At 36.2% G+C, this 18,365-nt stretch overlaps 2 protein-coding genes across 7 annotated transcripts in view; one reads left to right on the forward strand and one right to left on the reverse strand.

Annotated features, from left to right (window-relative positions):
* The window catches only part of MED12L (mediator complex subunit 12L), a 317,533-nt gene that overhangs the window by 232,109 nt on the left and 67,059 nt on the right, over positions 1-18,365 (forward strand). For all 5 annotated transcript variants that reach the window (XM_032852495.1, XM_032852497.1, XM_032852496.1 and 2 more), the window contains 4 exons: positions 10,695-10,842; positions 15,278-15,396; positions 16,056-16,199; positions 17,031-17,194. In XM_032852495.1, the coding sequence (XP_032708386.1) occupies positions 10,695-10,842; positions 15,278-15,396; positions 16,056-16,199; positions 17,031-17,194 (575 nt within the window). The remainder of the gene's footprint in view (positions 1-10,694; positions 10,843-15,277; positions 15,397-16,055; positions 16,200-17,030; positions 17,195-18,365) is intronic.
* The window catches only part of P2RY12 (purinergic receptor P2Y12), a 42,398-nt gene continuing 24,241 nt past the window's right edge, over positions 209-18,365 (reverse strand). Inside the window, exons 1-3 of one of the 2 annotated variants that reach the window (XM_032852510.1) lie at positions 10,436-10,697; positions 4,079-4,244; positions 469-2,157 (exon numbers count right to left, since the gene is read on the reverse strand). In XM_032852510.1, the coding sequence (XP_032708401.1) occupies positions 1,115-2,134 (1,020 nt within the window). In that variant the 5' untranslated portion in view covers positions 2,135-2,157; positions 4,079-4,244; positions 10,436-10,697 and the 3' untranslated portion in view covers positions 469-1,114. Of the gene's footprint in view, positions 2,158-4,078; positions 4,245-10,435; positions 10,698-18,365 lie in introns of those variants that run through there. The other variant, XM_032852511.1, reaches the window with a different exon arrangement.

Here is an 18,365-nt window from a genome sequence, read left to right on the forward strand (position 1 = left end):
TGATGTGTTATGGCACTTTCACTAGAGACTTTGCCCAGTGATGTGTCATAAAAATTTTTGCAGTTATCCTTTATTACAAAGGTTTGGTGCTTGATGTAGGAGTATATAAGAGGTCAGCTGTGGTACCTAATGTCTTTGAACAAAGAAATTCCAACAAAGTGTGATTTAGAGTTTAATATACTTTTTTTTTTTTTTTGGTATTTCACACAAGTGACAAACCAGTAATTAGGAACATTTTATCCACTTTTCTGCTAATAGTTATGCTTTGCAACCATATATTCACATTTGTTTTTCTCACTGAAGCAATATTCATTAACCCAAATAGCAGGTAGTTTCTGAAAGCTAGTTAATAAAGGTAAGTGGCAATGATGGCATTTTACCATTAATAAAACTGGTTTCTCCAGGATTGAGGAAATACTCAAAGAGTTTTTTGGTATTACAAGGTCATAGAAATAACTTTTAATGATTTTGCTATTTCTGCTCTTTTTATTGGACAAGTATTTTAAAACCTATCTTTTTAATGAAAATTTAAAAAGTTCAGTCCAGTTACCATTTCAATTAGTTTAAATTTCTTAGGCTTTTGCTAATAGTTAGAAGTTAGTAGTTTTAATAGTCTTTGTTAAGTGTCCCACTTAAAATATTATAATGAGTATCACAATAGATCAGCATTTGGTTAGGGACTAGAGTGTATGCACATCTCAGTATAATTTTCAGTCAGAAGGTTTTTATCAGCTTTATCATTTTTCCTTAGTTGATTATAACTTGATAATTACACTGTGTTCAATAACATATTAAAAAAATTACAACAGATATCCTACGGTCACCCACAGTGCTAACACTTTACAAATCATGACTTCTATGTAGTTTGGCTTATAACCACGATGATTAGATACAGTTCATTTTGCTAAACATCTACATGTTAGGTTTCTTTTTCTACATTTTAAGACAGCTTTTAATACTGGATAAGTTAATGAAAATGACTTACGTTGTTTTCTACTACTTGTTTAGAGAGTCATTGTTACTAACTCAGCTTACTATTAGTCGGTATTTTTACACAGTGCTTTCCTTTTGGATGTTCCAAACGCTAATAGGTTGGAATATTACCTCAGGTGTTTTACATTGGAGTCTCTTCACTTGGGTCACCACCGTCCTGTTCTTTTTTCCTGTTTTGTTGGGATGGAGACGTTGCAGAATTGCGGCACTTAAGCATACTCATTAAGGAATTTTTGAAGGACTTGCAGAGGAAAAAGTAGATGAATGGATCCAGGCATGCATTTAAGGAAGTCAACCAAAGTGTGCTTTCTTTAACATAAAACAGAGTATTCTCAGCAGAGCAGTCAAAGACATCCCGGGTTTGGCTCAGGGTGTAGGGAATGCGGGCAAAATGGAAAGGAACAAAACAAATAAAAAATACAGCAATGATAATGAAAACTTTGATGTTTACCTTTTTCTTGGGGACTTTGCCTACACCCCTTGTTCTCACATATGACCTGTACAGTTCTTTTGTAATGAGTGTATAACATACAATGACAATTAAAAAATTAATCCAGAAAATGACTTGACAGATGTAATTGACTATTTCATGCCAGACCAGACCAAACTCTGATTTGAGGAAAGAGCATTTCTTCACATTCTTGTCTTTTGGCCTCCTGTTGGTCAGAATCATGTTGGGCAAAGAGAGTAAGAACATGAATGCCCAAATTACGACAGAGAGAATTTTAGCCCCCAAGAGATTGCTGGGGTTGGACATCTTAAATGGCCTGGTGGTTTTCTGGTAGCGATCAATAGTTATCAGTCCAAGGAATGAAATACTGATGTACATTGTGAAATAAAATATGACAGAGGTCACTTGGCACACAAAGGTTCTCAGTGGTCCTGTTCCCAGTTTGGCATCACTGAGAATTTTGAATGGAAAAGTCAGAATCATGAGAAGATCAGAAATGACTGTGTTCTTAAGAAAAATGATAAAGTTAGATTTATTGCGGATTTGAAAGAAAATCCTCATAGCCAGACTGTTTGTGATGAGTCCAACAAAAAACAGGACAGTGTAAAGGAGCGGAAAGAGGACCTGGGTGATCTTGTAATCTCTGGTGCATAAGCTGCCATTCACAGCCACAGAGGTGAGGTTGTCCATGGCTTGTGTTTCTTCTTCACTACCTAGGAGAGGAGAGTAGGGATGGTTATTTTCAGTCCCAGACTGTCGATTTTGGTTTTATCTCTGTGTAACTTTTAAAAAAAAGTATTTTATTTATTTGGCAGAGAGTGAGCGAGAGAGCACACACAAGTATAACAACAGGGGTGGAGGGGGCAGAGGGAGAAGGAGAAGCAGGCTTACCGCCAAGCAGGAAGCCCAAACTGGGGGTCCACGTGGGCTCCATCCCAGGATCCTGGATTATGACCTGAGCCGAAGGCAGATGCTTAACTGACTGAGCCACCCAAGCGCCCTCTGGACAGCTTTTTCTAAAAACTGAGCTTTCCGATCCTTATTGTGACATTAAGAATACAGAAAATTGAATCTCAGAATACTTAATTGTGGCAAATGCCAAATAAAATGGTCTGAAGTACGTTATATGAAGGTAGAGATACTTTGTATTTCTCAGTTGTGAAATGTTTGCCTCTTAAAGGACGTTTTAGTTAGGCACATGTGGACAGTGTGTAGAAATGGGAAGGGAAACATGGACTGTGCTTTATTCCTTTACAGCTTCATTTCCATGCCTTTTAGCTTTTTTATTTCTATTCACAGTCACTTTTTCTGCATTCTCATTATTCCTGGGCTTCATTTACTCTGATAACCATCAAAGGGTTCCAAGGAGAAGTGACGGATAATTGGCTCTTAGAATTTAAAAGTAGAAAGGGGCAAGAAATTTGTATAAAATCACTTGAAGGGAATTTATTGTTAAATATTAAATCAGATATAAAACTTTATAATTGGAAGATATTTCTGCCTGTGTATTGCTCAGTCACCCATTCAGAAATCAGCCTCAGACTAATTTTTTAGCTCCAAATATTTTAAACCACATATGTCTTATTTCTGACTTTGCACAGTATATTTGAAATTTTTACATACATTCTCTTAAATATCCTTCATTTAAAAAAAAAAACAAACCAGCACACAAAAAGAAATAGTCATCAAATGCTGTTCTTCAAAACAGCCAGGGCATACTTTCCAGTCTATAGAGTATATAATGATAGCTAAAATAAAGTATTAAAGCCACGTCCTTGTCTGGTTCCCTAGGTTATTATACCACAACAGGGGGCTATAAAAGAAAATTAACACTTGACTTGAATACATTATCGGGCGTCTAATTAACGTTTTTATTTCATCAAAGGCAAATAGAATTGATTCTATATCAATGTTATTCCGAAGTATAAGACATGGTGTTGTTCAAAGCATACATATCCAAATTAAAACAAACAAAAAGATTCCATGTAAAAAACTTAAGTATAACAAATAGAGAAAATACTAAATTCCCACAAATGTAGTATTTCATTGTCTAATTATTGAATAAAAGATTAATGTCATGAAAAAAAGATTTGTGTTACAATTAGGGCTTAATTTTCAATACCTCCTTCCCTGTTTAACATGAAGAAATAACTAAACAACAATACTACTAATTCAGTATTAAATTGAGGTAAGATGGTAGATTTTAAGCTTCCTTGCTACTGCTATATACTCTAATTTGTGCATTCTCTGATTGTTTCGAAAATTATCTGTTGGGAATGCTCATTTTGCATAGAATGTCACCTTACTTAATGAGTAGTCTTGATAACAGGATATCACCTCCATCTATCTATATTTAAGTCTCACTTTCTACTCGAGGTAAAACAAGACCATTTGTGTTTTATTTCCATGCTGTGTGTGTGTGTGTGTGTGTGTGTGTGTATTTAATGAAGAAGTTAGTGGTTGTCTCTAACAGCATTAATACAGCTTGTATTTGAAATTTTATTCCAAATAAGTACCTGAATTGATATCAATTATTGTTGAAGGTTTCCAATTTTAAGAAAACTTGACAAACATGTATACACCCATCATCTTGTAAACACATACATTTGTCCAATACTTTATATATAAAGTTACCTGGTTACTCTGTTGATTCAGGAGGATTTAAATGTATCCATTAAGTGGCATTTAGTACATCCTGCAGAATGGCATCTGGTGTTTTCCTTTCAGTGTCTTAGTTTAGTTGTTATTACTCTTTATGATCAAGTATCTGCTGAGCTTTCATCAGTAAATCTTGAGTGTTCTAGAGAGAAATGAAGAGAGGAAGAGAGGACTTCACAGTCAGAAATTACCTTCCAACACTCTGTACTCAAAGCTGTGCAGACACAGTGTTTCCGTCTGGCCCCTTTTAGGACTTCTGCTTTTATTTCCCTGGGAAATGTGGGGCAGGGTGGGTTAAGAATTCATCTTTTAAGAAACAGTTTTAAAATCTTGCTGCTTTTTGCTGAAACCTGCCATAGAGTTTGATGCTTTATGAGTTCTTTTGATTATTTTCCATGCACATGATAAATCCATGTTGAGATCAAGCTTTTTGAAGTCGGCTTCCTGGAGAAGGTTGCAGGCTTGCTTTCTCAGATAATTATTTACCTGAAAACGTACTGTGCTCAAGCTGGGTGATATATTGCCTTTTAACAAGTAATTACATTAACTCAAAATGTGTGCTTGTTATAGATGTTAAGTCTCTTGTTCCTTTTTTCCTGGTTAATAATGTCATTATTTTAAATCTGTGTTTGATCAAGTCTTTGTACGTGAAACAGTTTCCTCTCATTATAAATTTTAAGATTCCAAAATTACATTAAAAAAGAAAAACAGTTGTATCCTTTGCCAGACTTATTATATAAAGTGTCTTTTATGCTTTTCTTAAATAGAATTTAAATATAAACAATTTTTTTTGTAACCTTGCTTTTTGTTTGGGGGGAATATATCATTAAATTAAGAGATCCCTGTTTCACTAATACCTTTATATAAATACTGTTTTTGCTCACACTCAGACACATACAGTATTTCAAACTATAATGTTCTTTTTCCCAGTAGATCCCCTTGAGTAGGTGCCTTTGTTATGAACACATGTTTTGGTTACTTGTTTCTTCTGAGTTTTGAGTGTGTCCATCGCTGCATGTTAAATCATCTTTGATCCCCATTTTCAAAGTGCAGGATAGCAGCTCAGCATTGCCTAGGAAGTTGTGACAAATATACATTCTTGGGCATGAACCTAACTCTAGTGAATCAGAAACTCTGGGTAGGTTGCAGCCTACCCGAGTAGGTTGCTCAACTGAGTGAGCCACCCGGGTGCCCTGGAAAAGTGGGTACTCTTTCAGTTATTTTTGTTTTGAAATTTATTGAAGTTAACACATTTTAATACTTACTTAGAGACATATTAGACTCCACAAGTAAGGAGTCTTGGGTTTGGGGTATTTAGCAAAAGAGAATGCTATGTTGATCCAATTATTTGTCATCCCTGGCTTGATTGTTTTGCTTTTGAAAGCGGAGAACTTGTGTGTGTGTTTTATATATAGTCAACCCCTCTGACACTCATTGCATTGTGCTCCTAGGATGCATTAAGCCTGTTGGATAAAGCTGTCATTTCAGCCATACCATGGGCTATAAGCTATTGTAGAACAAACATTTCCTACATAAATCTAATGAAAGGAATCTCCTGTTTTCTGGATTTAAAGAAGTTACTCCATTTCAGGTAGAGTAATGAATGAGAAGACGATGCTCATTTCTTGTTCCCTCGACCTGACCTCCCCATGCATGTCACTCCCTTTTGACACACCTGCCTGAGGCTTATCACTCATGTAACATCTATTTGAAGTTAATTTATTCTAAAGAGAATAAAGTGGCATTTTGAAAAACTCAGCTAAAAGAAATAATTTGAAGGCCTCTTTTAACAGTTTTTTTTCATTTTAATAAATTAACGTACAATTTTCTTGTAAATAGCTCCATGGTTTTTAAAAAGTATTTTTTTTTAAAGATCTGTTTATTTATTTAAGAGAGAGAACCTACACATCCTGAAGGTGGGGAGGGGTAAAAGGAGAGGGGGGAATGAGTTTTAAGCAGACTCTGTGTTGAGTGTGGAGCCAGACATGGGGTTCCATCTCATGACCTTGAGACTACGACCTGAACTGAAAACCAAGAATTCGATGCTTAACGGACTGCACCTCTCACGGACGTCTTAAAATGTGTTTTTTTTATTACTTTTCCGGGAGTTGGGGTAGGGTGCTCTGTGCAATTTATTTCGTGATGTGTGCTAGGTTTGCATTGAATATTGAAACATAGGCAATTACAGAGTGTTGGGAAAGTATGAAATGCTGTATTTTGTTTTATTAGAAGGACTGTTGCATTTACTTCACCTATTTTTTTTAGTGTTTGGAAAAAAAGGAAGCACATCTAGAGTGGGATTCTTTTTTATCTCTTTTTAAAAAGAACATTAATTTATTAATTTTAATAATATAATTATTCTACAATTATTGGGGCACTATAGAAATACCAGGAAGTACTAAAGAAATAAAAGGAGAATATGCATCTCTGATCATCTCACCTCTGTTATCACATCTTAGGAACACACACATGTTTTGGCAACATTTCTAATCACTTATGATTTGATGATGACTTAGAGGAGATTTCATTTCATTCATTTAACTCCAGTTCTTCCTTCTTAAGGGTATTTGGTTCAAGAGATTTATTTTAACTTCTGTAGTCCTACAAGCCTTCTAGAGCTTTTGGACACATATCCTCCTAATTTCTTGAGCACTTAAGTCTTTGTAAATATTAGATATTATCTGGAGAAAAAGAGAAATTGATCCTGAGCTTGAGATTTTCAGGAATTAGTTTATAGGTGAGATGACCTGTCCAACCTAAGCACAACAGTTGGCTGGCATGAGAGGGGTTGCTAGACTTGTCGACTCTCCACCTGACTTTTTTTTTTTCCTAACCAACAAGTATGTCCTTCAGGGTAGAAATAGAGTAATTCTTTGGTACTGATCTCTAGTCGTTGATATTCCTTACAACTATGCAACTTGAGGGTTTTTAATACCTAGTTGAAAGAGCAGAACTCATTGATACCTTTCGAAATATGTGGTCCATTTTCCAAGTTTGACCTTGTTCTCATATAGTATGAATTGCTATTTGAAGACACATTTTTGACAAGTACAAAAAGTTGATATGAATTAATCTTGTAGGCTAATGAAAAACCGTTGCTTTTAAACTATCTCTGCATTTCCTCTTTGAAGACCTGTAACAGCTATCACGATTTACCTAAAAGATATTAATTATCAGATACAAATCTGCTCTTGAGGCCCCCTACAAAGGCTGATGGGTGGTTCTTTTACAGCTAAAGGCCATGTTGCTCTTGCTTTTTAATTTCATCCCTTCACTCTCAACTCGTCACTTTCCTTCTGGCCCAACTCCCTAAGCAAATCAGACCCAATGAATTGATACAAGATTCTTCCAGTTCCTAATTTTTTAATCTCCGAATTTCCCTTTAGTATTTTCACCAGCCTCCCCCAACCCGTTTAAATAGAAATGTGTCCCTCTCTTTCCTTCCAAGCCCCCACCCCCATCTGGATGTCCTTCACAGAGACACATTTATTTGAAACATATCTTTGGCACAGGAGTTTGCCTTTGGTTGTCCTAATATAGTTCTCCTCCCTTAATTTTCAAGCTTCATGCCCAACTACCAGTAAGTCCCTCATTTTTACCATTTCACCATCTACTCTTACTACAACCTTGTTTCCGGTTTTCTGCTCCACTACTCTAGAGAAACTTCTCCTTTGAGGTTTGTAAGTAGTTTTTTAAAAATACATAAGTCAGAGAGGCAACATCTATTGTGATTTCTTATTGCATTTGATGCTGTCGATGGCCCCCATTGTTAATGTCTCCTTTCTGACTTCAGTGTCCTTCACTCGTCATTCATCCTATTAATTATAGGGACTGTGTGTGTATCATTTGGTGGCTTGTTTATCTCCTTTATATCTCTGCTCTGTTGGTTCGTTCCTCCCTCCCAAGGAGAACATATTGCTCTTCTCCCTAACAGCGTATATTCAGTACCTAATTAGTGGCATCTAAGAAGAGTATAACTGTGAATATGACAGACCTGTGGGTTCTTCCTCACAAAACTGTCTGGCAGAGACAACAGACGTTAAACAAATAGCTCAAAAAGGAGTAGATTGCACTGTGGCAAGTGCTCCAAAGGCTGTCCTCCCCTCCCTACTGCTCCTGTGCTGTGGGCTTTCACCAACTGAGATGACAGTGAGGGACCTGATGGTGTAATTGTGTACAGCACTTACATGCGTGAGGGGCAGCCTGTTGAAAGTATTTTAGGTGGCAGGAGGAGCAACAGCAAAGGAAGGAAGTATCCTAGCTTCTTGAGGAAATGTTGAGTAACGCAGTACAGTGTGAATCCGTGGTACATGAAAGTGAGACGTAGAACTGTAGAAATCTGAATCGACAGCAGGGGGTTCTGTGTCCGATATGCTGCAAAACATTTTACGTGCTTCATGTATTCTCATTCTCATCTATTTTTCTCAGTTTTTCTTAAAAAAAAAAAAAAATCTCAAAAGGAAGCCGGTATTAGCCCATTTTCTCAGGGGAAGAATCTGAGGTCCAGAAAGCCTCATTAGGACAGAAAGACTCAAAGGACCATGTGAGTCAGCAGATGGCACAACCTGAATTCAGTCACAGCGCTCTCTTATCCTGAGCTTGGACTGTTACTGGTATGGGGGAGCCACAGTATCTATGCGTTTGTGACGAGCTCTGCAAATACTTTTATGATCCTGAATCTGTGTTCCTTGAGGACAGGGAACATTCATCCTTGTATTGTCTCAGGATTCCTAGCATCTTGCCTTCCCACAAGTAGATACTGTAAAAGCAGATGTTCAGTAACTTTGCTGACCCCTTTCCATCACTTGTCACACAGAAGTTTACATTAAAACTATTGATAGGTACCTTAGCTGAAAATAATTGCCAGGGCACATGACTGGCACTGCCTGAGGTTTGTTTTCATTTTAGATCTTATTTATTTATCTAGGGGCATGGAGAGAGGGAAAATTCTAGCGGGAGCAAGGGCAGAGGCATAGGGCGAGAGGAAGCAGGCACCCCACTGAGCAGGGAGACAGATTCGGGGCCGGATCCATGGACCCTGAGACCATGACTTGAGCTGAAGGCAGACGCTTAACGAACTGAGCCACCCAGGCTCCCCCTGCCTGAGTTTTGTACAGTTTTCTCAGTGTCCTCCTGTTCCCTTCCAGGGTTCATATGTACACATCCCACCAGACAAAAAAGAAATATATCAATAATGCTCTGCAATGGTAACAAAAACTGGAGATTAATAATCAGCTCAGATCATTCAGGTGTGCAACAAAATGTAGGGATCACTGCCTGTGCTGATATTCAGAATGCAAAGAATACAAGATAACAATAACTTCTAGAAGAGACATGATCCTAGCGTTTTTTTTTTTTTTAAGAGGCAAACTTAAGCACCTGAAACATTACTAATTATTTAGCAAAATGGATCACAAATGGGTATACAAGTGTATATTTCTGGGAGAGTTTAATAAAAAGGAATCCATGCAAAGAAAAGTGATGACCTGAGTGCAAGTGTGTGAGAAAGACCGAATGATGGGAAGTGACAGAAGCTGAGAGAGAAAACAGGCTCTTATTTCAAGAGGGCAGAAACAAAATGCAGCTTTGTGCAGAGGGCAGAGTTTATGCAGAGTCTTTGGTTTGTTTTTTAAAGAAGTCAAATTAAGCATTGGAATTCTCCAAGTCTCAAGGCTTTTTTCTCTTTTTTTGCAGCCACGAAGAACACAGTGCAGTTAGTCTTCCGTGGGAGAGTCTTTGCTCATGCAAGCTCCTCAGAATTAGATACTGTTAGGAAGTGCCTGACACGGGCAAGCATGTACAAAAAGCTAAGAAAAGGCAATGGATTGAGGCAGAGAGCTTGGAATCTTACCAAGAAAATGCAAGAGTATAGATGTGTTTAGTGGTATGTGTATGTATTTCTTGTGCTGTCAGTAAGTACTTTCTTTTCCCTTGTGCTACAAAAAGTGCCTGAATTTACTGTGTCTGTGAAACAGGGGCAGAGGTGGTCCAGCAGAGGTGTAGAACGTGTTTGCATTTCTGGCTACTTGCCTCACACCTAATGAGACCTGCCCTCCTTTGTTTTGTCATGTGGAAATAAATATACATACACCTCACATAGTCATGTTGGAAGCCAATGGAACATTTTTCTCCTCAAAGTACTTGTGGATCCTAGTACGTTCATTTAAAAAAAATAAAATAAAATATTTAATGATGCCATCTATAGAAAACCAAGCTTGCTAAGAAATAACATTTTCCTTAAGGAAGAAGTATGACTAGATAATATGTAATATGTGAAATTATTACCATGTAAAATTTTAAGCAATGAAAAAATTTTCAAGAGTCAAAACTTACTCTGTAGGGTACGCCCACATCAAATGCTTCTATTAAGACTTCAGGTCAGTTGACACTTTTTTTTTTTTTTTAACTTTAGCAAGTTCCAAACTGGAAAAACAAGGGTGTTGCCAGTGAAGGTTGAGGTGAATTGAAAGGTGGGCGGGCTGCCATCAGCGCAAACCAGCATGGAGATGCTGTGGTTAGTGCATTTCATGGATGTGAAATGCAACCCCACCCCTGCAAACAAGGGTTTCAAAATGTATTTTCTGTTTTTCAGGATGAATCTTCAAGTCATGAATGTAACCAGCGCACAATCCTTCTTTATGGAGTGGGCAAGGAGCGTGACGAAGCGAGGCATCAGTTGAAGAAGATTACCAAAGACATTTTGAAAATCCTAAATAAGAAGAGCACCACAGAGACAGGGGGTAAAGAGCCTTAATGCATTTGTTCCCATCGCGCCGTCTTTCGCCTTTCCTCTTAGCATGGTCTTTATCAAAGTCATACAGGGCACTGTCACCAGAGTGCTTCCTCTCCTGAGTGACTCTCATATTGAAATATGAATAAGCACGTTGAAATTTGAAGGCCTTGGTTCCATTTATAGTAATCCTTATATTAAAATACCATGCTCTATAGATACATATAGGTAATTTTAATTTTCTACTTCCTTTTTTTTTTTTATTCTCAAATTTTCTATAGTAGACATAAATGAAGTACTGAAGAAGGAATTGGAAAACCCTTAGTCTGGAAAGTTCCATTTCTTCAATTCTTTACCATCCCCTTTTTTTAAGCTTGTAATTTGCTCTTTCTACTCACATTTGCACGATAATTGAAACTCAGGATAGTATAGTTGCTGATCTTATCTTCCATTATTCAGAAGGATAATTGTAATAGGTATTGGTGGCTACCTGTAACACCTAATGATTTCAATTAAAAAAGGAAAATTGGGTCTTTGCTCTATAATGCCTTCTTTATTTGGAATAGTCTTTTCCCATGCTCTTGACATAGATTTTTTACAGTGAAGCTATGTCTTTATATTATGTCACCACATTGCGTAATTGGAATTCTGTAATTATCCACTTCACGTTTGCCTAATTACTCTTTTCTAAGGATTGTTTATTTTATCAGGCCGTCATAAGATGTATAGTATGATATCATTATATATATTTCACTCTCATTACTGGTGTTTATTTATTTGTTATATAAATAATCAAAGAAAAAAAGTTTGGATTTCCTCTATGCAAACAGTGTTCTTCCTACACATGGCATAAACCTCTCAAGGAACCCTGCTTTGTTGGCCAGTACAAAATACATACGTTTTTATGAACCTCTTCACAGAGCCTCTAGTCTTTAGTTTTTAACTAGGTGATTTACTTAGAACTTGCCCACGCTAGATCTTTCCTAGAGAAAAGTATAGGGAGAACTAATACAAATGGCTCTATGTCCTCTCCACCGGTAGGGGAGCACATGCAGAAACAAGGTACAAGGGCAGCATGCTTCTGAGTGTGAATGTGGTGTTGCAGGTGTCTGATGTCTGAGGCGATCATCTTTAGAACATACTGGAAGAATTACTTCAGATGATTTACAGCCGTTCCCTGACTCCCCTCCCTTCCATGGCCACTGAAGGACCTTGTACCACGCTGGCGCCGTGAGGGAACAGCCCAGAGTTGTGGATGGGAAATGAAACCTTGTTATTGTTGCCCTGTCATTCTTGAGCTTGGTTTAAAAAACACAAAACAAAACAAACAAAAACCCAGAAACAAAGAACCTGCTCTGAGAAAAACTGTTGATCTCTTGTTTTGTTGTTTCTCTCTGTAAGAGAAAAGAGGAAATGGATTGCATGTAGAAGGTTGAATTTAGAAGCCCTATAACTAGCTAGCAAAGAGATTTGAAACTTCTTTTTGTGTACTTGGTATTCGAGTGGCCACTGTCTTCTTTAGAAGGGTCAGTAATACATGTCTCATTGAAATTAAATTTTAGAGTCTTTCCCAATCTTACGGAATTTTGGGGTTTGGAAGGCTTCTAGGGATGGGAAGGGGAAGGAAACAATGTGGTGTCCTTTTTGGTTGAGCCTACTTCCTTCCTTCACAATGAGTGTTTAATGCCAGATTACATGCAGTCTATCCTATCTTTGTACAGTCTCTTAAATAGGCAGTTCTCACTTATGAGCTCCACAAAGAGAACATCATTGTTGTTTCATGCTGCTTTTTGAGAAATCAGCAGTGAAACCATCACTGTGGAGAGATATTTGCAATGGGAATTTTTGTCTTTACCTCATTTTATTTTATTTTTTAAAGATTTATTTGTTTTTCAGAAAGAGAATGTGTGTAAGTGGTGGGAGGGACAGAAGGAGAGAAAGTCAAGCTGTCTCTACTCTGAGCAGTAATCCCACCCAGGGGCTCGATCCCACAACCCGAAGATCATGACCTGAGCCAAAACCAACAGTCCAATGCTCAGCCGACTCAGTCACTCAGGCGCCCCTGTCTTTCCTTCATTTTGGATACAATTCCTCAATCAGAAATTTTTAAATTTTGGCTGTAGTTAGCTTTCTTCTGATAAATAGTCAGAGTTTAAATCGCTACTTAAAATAGTGTGCTCGCTAGACGCTAACTAGCTGTATTTCTGATTAATGGTAATTTGCTCACTGTTTCAGCAAAGTGGAGAACTGGTAAGGCAGGAAAACAGCTTGTGTTAATGTGTCTTTGATTTCTAGCTACATATAAAAGTATGGTTTTGAGGAACTTATTTTAAGTGTTCTCACATCAGCCAGGCCTTATGTCAGAGTTCAAGTGACAGTTCCAGTTCATGGTCAATCTTCATTTTCTGTTTACGTTGGCCAGTCATCTTTGGTTGTCAGTGGTTTCTTTTGTCTTTTTCTTTTTTTAAACATTGATGAAGTTTACCATGACAAGAAAGGCCAAAATTTCCAGGATTTAAAGTTTTTTTTTTTTTTTTTTAAAAGGAAAACCAAAATTAAGCAAGAGCAATAAAATGTATTATGGAAGCAAATTAACATAAAACAGATGAGGAAAATCCATGGATTACAACTACATTGTTATTTATGTAAATATCATTAAAATAAATTAGTCCATTGAGAACCACCACTAATTTCTTAATGCTTTTTTTAAAAAAGTGAATGTAAATTGCCAAGAATCAATTGTATGAGGTTTTAAGAAGTTAGCTACATGTAAGTAAAATAGAGCCTATTTAGCATAAACCAAAAAAGGTGCATTTGTGAATTCTCATGCTGGCTGTACTTCTTCAAGTGTGTTATTTTTGCTTGTTTATTTGTTTTGGTCCCAGGAAGAACTGATTAAATATGTTAACTTTGCTTTTCCAGCATATTATACCCAAGACCATTGGTGTGAGTTTTCAGCCTTGGATCAATGATTTTAGCTCATGAGAAATTAAAAACTTGGATATTTTAAGCATGCTTATTACATGTGAGCAGCTATATAGAAGGCAAATGACCACACTTAATTTGAGAGTAGATATTGAAAATCAAGTAGGTTTAATGAACTGCTTAGTTCTTACTCTTTGCGTTAGTTTTGGTGGTGTTTAACAGAGGTGGCATTCTTGTACCTTCTGTTGCTCGTCCCCTTTTAATTCTGTGTACTCTGGATCAGGATTGGTTTGCTTTAGGAAAGAAAACACCCTGGTGTATGCATGCCTGAGCCTTCACCTATAGACAACACTTGTTGTATTTGAAAGAAAATCTCTTCTAATGTTCTTTTCTAAAACCATTACGTTTGCCTTCAGCAGAATCTTTTTGCATTCAGTGAAATATTTGTGTCTTTAATAGAAAAAAAAATTTGTAAGGTGACCTTGGTTCTCTGAAAGTAAAACTTTCCCAAATAAGATGTTAGTGATGAAGCTCCCATCTCAGTAGCCTTAGACTACTTAGAATCATAGTGTTAGAAATGATCTTACAGATCATATAATCCAACCTTTCTGGGTTTTTTTTTTTTTTGTTTGTTTGTTTTAGATTTGTCTTTATAAATGCATATGTTTAAAGATATTTAAGACAGGATCTGATTCTTTTTGGATCTTATCCTTAGAACTGTTGAGAAGAACAGGAGTCTCCCTGGGATAAGTAGTGTTTATATAATTTTTTTTTTCTGGAATTTTCTTTGAACTTCTTTATGCTAAATTGATAAATGTGGCACTTTCCCATTATGTGGAGAGTTTTAATTCCTTGCTACCCCTAAAAATGTTTAAAATTGGGTAAATTTCTTTTTTAACATATTAAATTGTTTGGGGAAAATATCATGGTGAATGTCCTCTAACAAGATGCCTGTGAACTTTCTGTTCTGTCAGTGTGACCTTGGTGAATTTTTTTCTCTTTCATTGTTGTCATTGTATATTAAGAGTTAGTGAGACATGTTTATAGAGGTACTTTCCCTTAATAGCCAAAATCTGGAAACTACTCACTAGAATGAATAAATAAATGGCGGTATATCACACATTAGTATACTATCCATGAGTGGGAATTACCAATTTTTAGAACAAGTTAAAATTGCCTCAACAATGTGGATCAGTTCTCAGAATCACATTGTTGAGTGAAAGCTGCTGGATGTAAAAATTATTTCTCCTATGGTTCCAAAGTGGGCACTCCTTATCTAAGCCTTTAGAGGTCAGGATCTTGACCTTGGGCAGAGAAGGGACTAGAAGGAGCCTGAGGGGGTATCCATGTTTCTGGTATGTGATTTTGTGATTTGAGTCTCATTACCTGAGTTTATTTACTTTGTAGAAATTCATAGTTTGTGCACTTCCCCATATATGTTATACTTTAATAGAAAGTATCGACTGAGAAAATCAAGAGCTTCTGTTAAATGGAAAGTAATGTATCCACTGTATGTTTAGTTGGAGATGAAGGACCAAAAGCCAGGAAGAACAAACAGGAAGCATTTCCGACCCTGGAGACTGTGTTCACAAAACTTCAGCTCCTTTCATATTTTGATCAGCATCAAGTGACGTCTCAGGTACCTGTTTAAAACTATGTGTTATGCAGAGGGGATATTCATATTTACTTCAAAATTTCTTTCATCCAGTATATGTTTTTGGCCTTACTTGGTTGTAGAGATATGTTTTTAAAACATATTCGGAATCATCTCAAATTACCGAGTAGTTCAGTTTTAAGTGTCAGGTTGCCTTCTTCAGAGAAATTAATTTTTATCACAAATACTTTTGCCTTATGATAATAGTCAACACTGTATCAAGTATTCCCTAATCCAATACTTATGTTACCACATTTTGGTTCTACATTGCTATGGTGAGGAAGAAATTTGTTGATGACTAAAATAAAATACTATCTAAATGAGCAAAAACCAGATCTGTGTTGTTTTATGAATACACTGATACTCAGATAGATGTTATGTGGAAATTAATTAGCATTTGTAGTTGTTTTACCATTAAGATAGGTTAAGATCTTAATGAGCACTTGGCTTATTTCTTCAAATTAGAGTTGTAATAAGGACGTTACTGGATTTGTACATAGTTTTGGTTTCTGTGGGAATATGTTTTAACTTTCTTCTAAGTAGATTATATAAATTCAAGTTTTTTGCTTAAAAATTAAAATAATTTTGAATATTGATCTTACAGTTATTTTCAATTATTTTTGGTTTTGTTTTTGGTTGCCCAGATCTCTAACAATGTGCTGGAACAAATCACGAGCTTTGCTTCAGGAACATCCTATCATCTTCCTTTGGCACACCATATTCAGCTTATCTTTGATCTTATGGAGCCAGCGCTGAACATCAATGGACTGATTGACTTCGCAATACAGGTGTCAGACCCTATTTCTCTCATTTTTAGGAAAGCCAACCTGCTAGGCATCATATAACTTAAAATGAGCAACCCAGTGCATTTTTGAATAATAGAGATATTCTGAATCAATAGTATTCAACTAGTATTTTTATTGTAGCTGTGTTCATAGTTTTAAATTAAATAATTATAACCGACACTAAAATATATAAGTCATTTAAAGATATGAGGGTCTTGAGGATTTATTTTTGTCCTTTGCTGGTTTGTTTAAGGACAAGTGAAAATTTATTTACTATTTATTGTAGAGTATATTTTAGGTTAAGAGCAAAAAAAAAACCTTTCAATTTGTCCCATTAAATTTCTTATATACATACTTGAGTTCATTTATTATCTTGCTTTTAGTGAATAGAAATAACACTCATTTTCTATTTCTTATTGGAGGTGTTTTATTAATAACAAGAAAGTAATGATAAATAACTTCTGTTTACTTGAAAAGAAGAGAAAAGTGAGAGGTGGGGATGTTCTCTGAAATCATCTGGTCTAGAAATTTGGGCTGCCATCAAGTTTTGGTAGCTGTCTCAGCACTGGATACTTTCTGATTGTATGTACCATGATGTCTAGATAGAGGAAAAACCATAGAATTTGGTAAAGGATTAAAAATAAAAACCAGCTCAATTCTCTGGGGCTTGTTTTCTCACACTGTAGTTGTGTGTGCATATGGTCCTGCAACAGGAAAATGGGTGTGATAAGATGGTATTGGAATGACTTGGTGTGTCTGTGGCTTGTGAAAAGAAATGTTTTCCTAGTTCATTTTGGCAGCTACATGTTCATTTGGTCTTTTCTCCCATTGTAGCTGCTAAATGAACTGAGTGTTGTGGAAGCCGAACTGCTCCTGAAATCCTCCAGCCTGGCAGGAAGTTACACAACAGGACTGTGCGTGTGCATCGTGGCTGTTCTCAGGCGGTACCACAGCTGTCTCATCCTGAATCCTGATCAGACAGCCCAGGTGTTTGAAGGGTTGGTATTCAGAACATCATGATGGTTTTTCACATTCTTGTTTTCTGTGTATAATTTGTGACAGAATATTGTAGTGGTTTTAAGAGGAAATAGAGTACAGGTGTTTGTTTCAATTTAAAAGATAGCGATAAAGACCACTTTTGCCAGAAAACATTGATCAGGGAAGGAGATGTAAGCATGAAAAGTATGTCCTCTTAATAGACAGGCCTTCCTTTCCTGCCCCTAGCTTTTCTCAGTATAAGCCAGTCATTTACAACACTGTCATTTGCTATCCTGAACCATGGCTTATTATGAATCATGAATATGTGACAGTTGCTTTGTTGATGTAATTTCAGTTTATATTCAAGACCAAATGAGCTTTGCACGCATTGTTATTGATATTTGCTTCTTCAATTTCATTTTTTTTTAGAAACTAAATCCATCTTGACAAAAGTTAATCTAGAACAAATGACTTTCTTAGTCTGTTTCTGGTTTGTATGAACTATAGGGTGAAGTTTTCTCTACTGTCGTTCGTGCCGTTGGACCAAGTCCTAATATCATCCCCATTAGAGGTTGAGGTGACAGGGACAAGAGAAATAGAGTGACAAAACACCTCTTTGAAGCTCCTTTTTGTCTACTGCAGACTTCTTTCTCTCTTTTTATTTTATATATATATTATATATATTAAATATATGTATTAATACATTTTGTATTATATATAATATATATTTTATGTATTTATATATTTTAAAACAAAAACAAAAAACCCTCTTTTTCTTTTTCTGACATTTTTCTTCCTGGATTTAAAAGAAGCATGGGGTTCTTTGGTTCTACAGTACTTTTTTTTTTTTTTTTTTAAATAATCTAGCATATGCAATCAATTTATAATCTATTCTAGAGTGCCATCCATTTAACAGAAGCTTTTTTGGGAAAATGAGATGCTTTCATGTTAATAGTACACATAGACTATTAAATGAAATCTCAAACATTACAGATATTTTTAAAAAGTTTGAAAATAAATATTTTAGAATTTAGAAAACATAGGACTACCTAATAGCCCTGAACTACCCTGTAAAATTGCATAATTAGAACCATTCACAAATTAAGAAACTGAGACGCAGAGCTTTTAAATGAAGTGTTGGTGAAGTGATACACTTAACATTGCATAGCTCATAGATCTCCCAGATTGCTA

The sequence above is a fragment of the Lontra canadensis genome, unplaced genomic scaffold (assembly GCF_010015895.1).
Source record: "Lontra canadensis isolate GAN:19392208 unplaced genomic scaffold, GSC_riverotter_1.0 scaffold6, whole genome shotgun sequence".
Lineage (NCBI taxonomy): Eukaryota > Metazoa > Chordata > Mammalia > Carnivora > Mustelidae > Lontra > Lontra canadensis.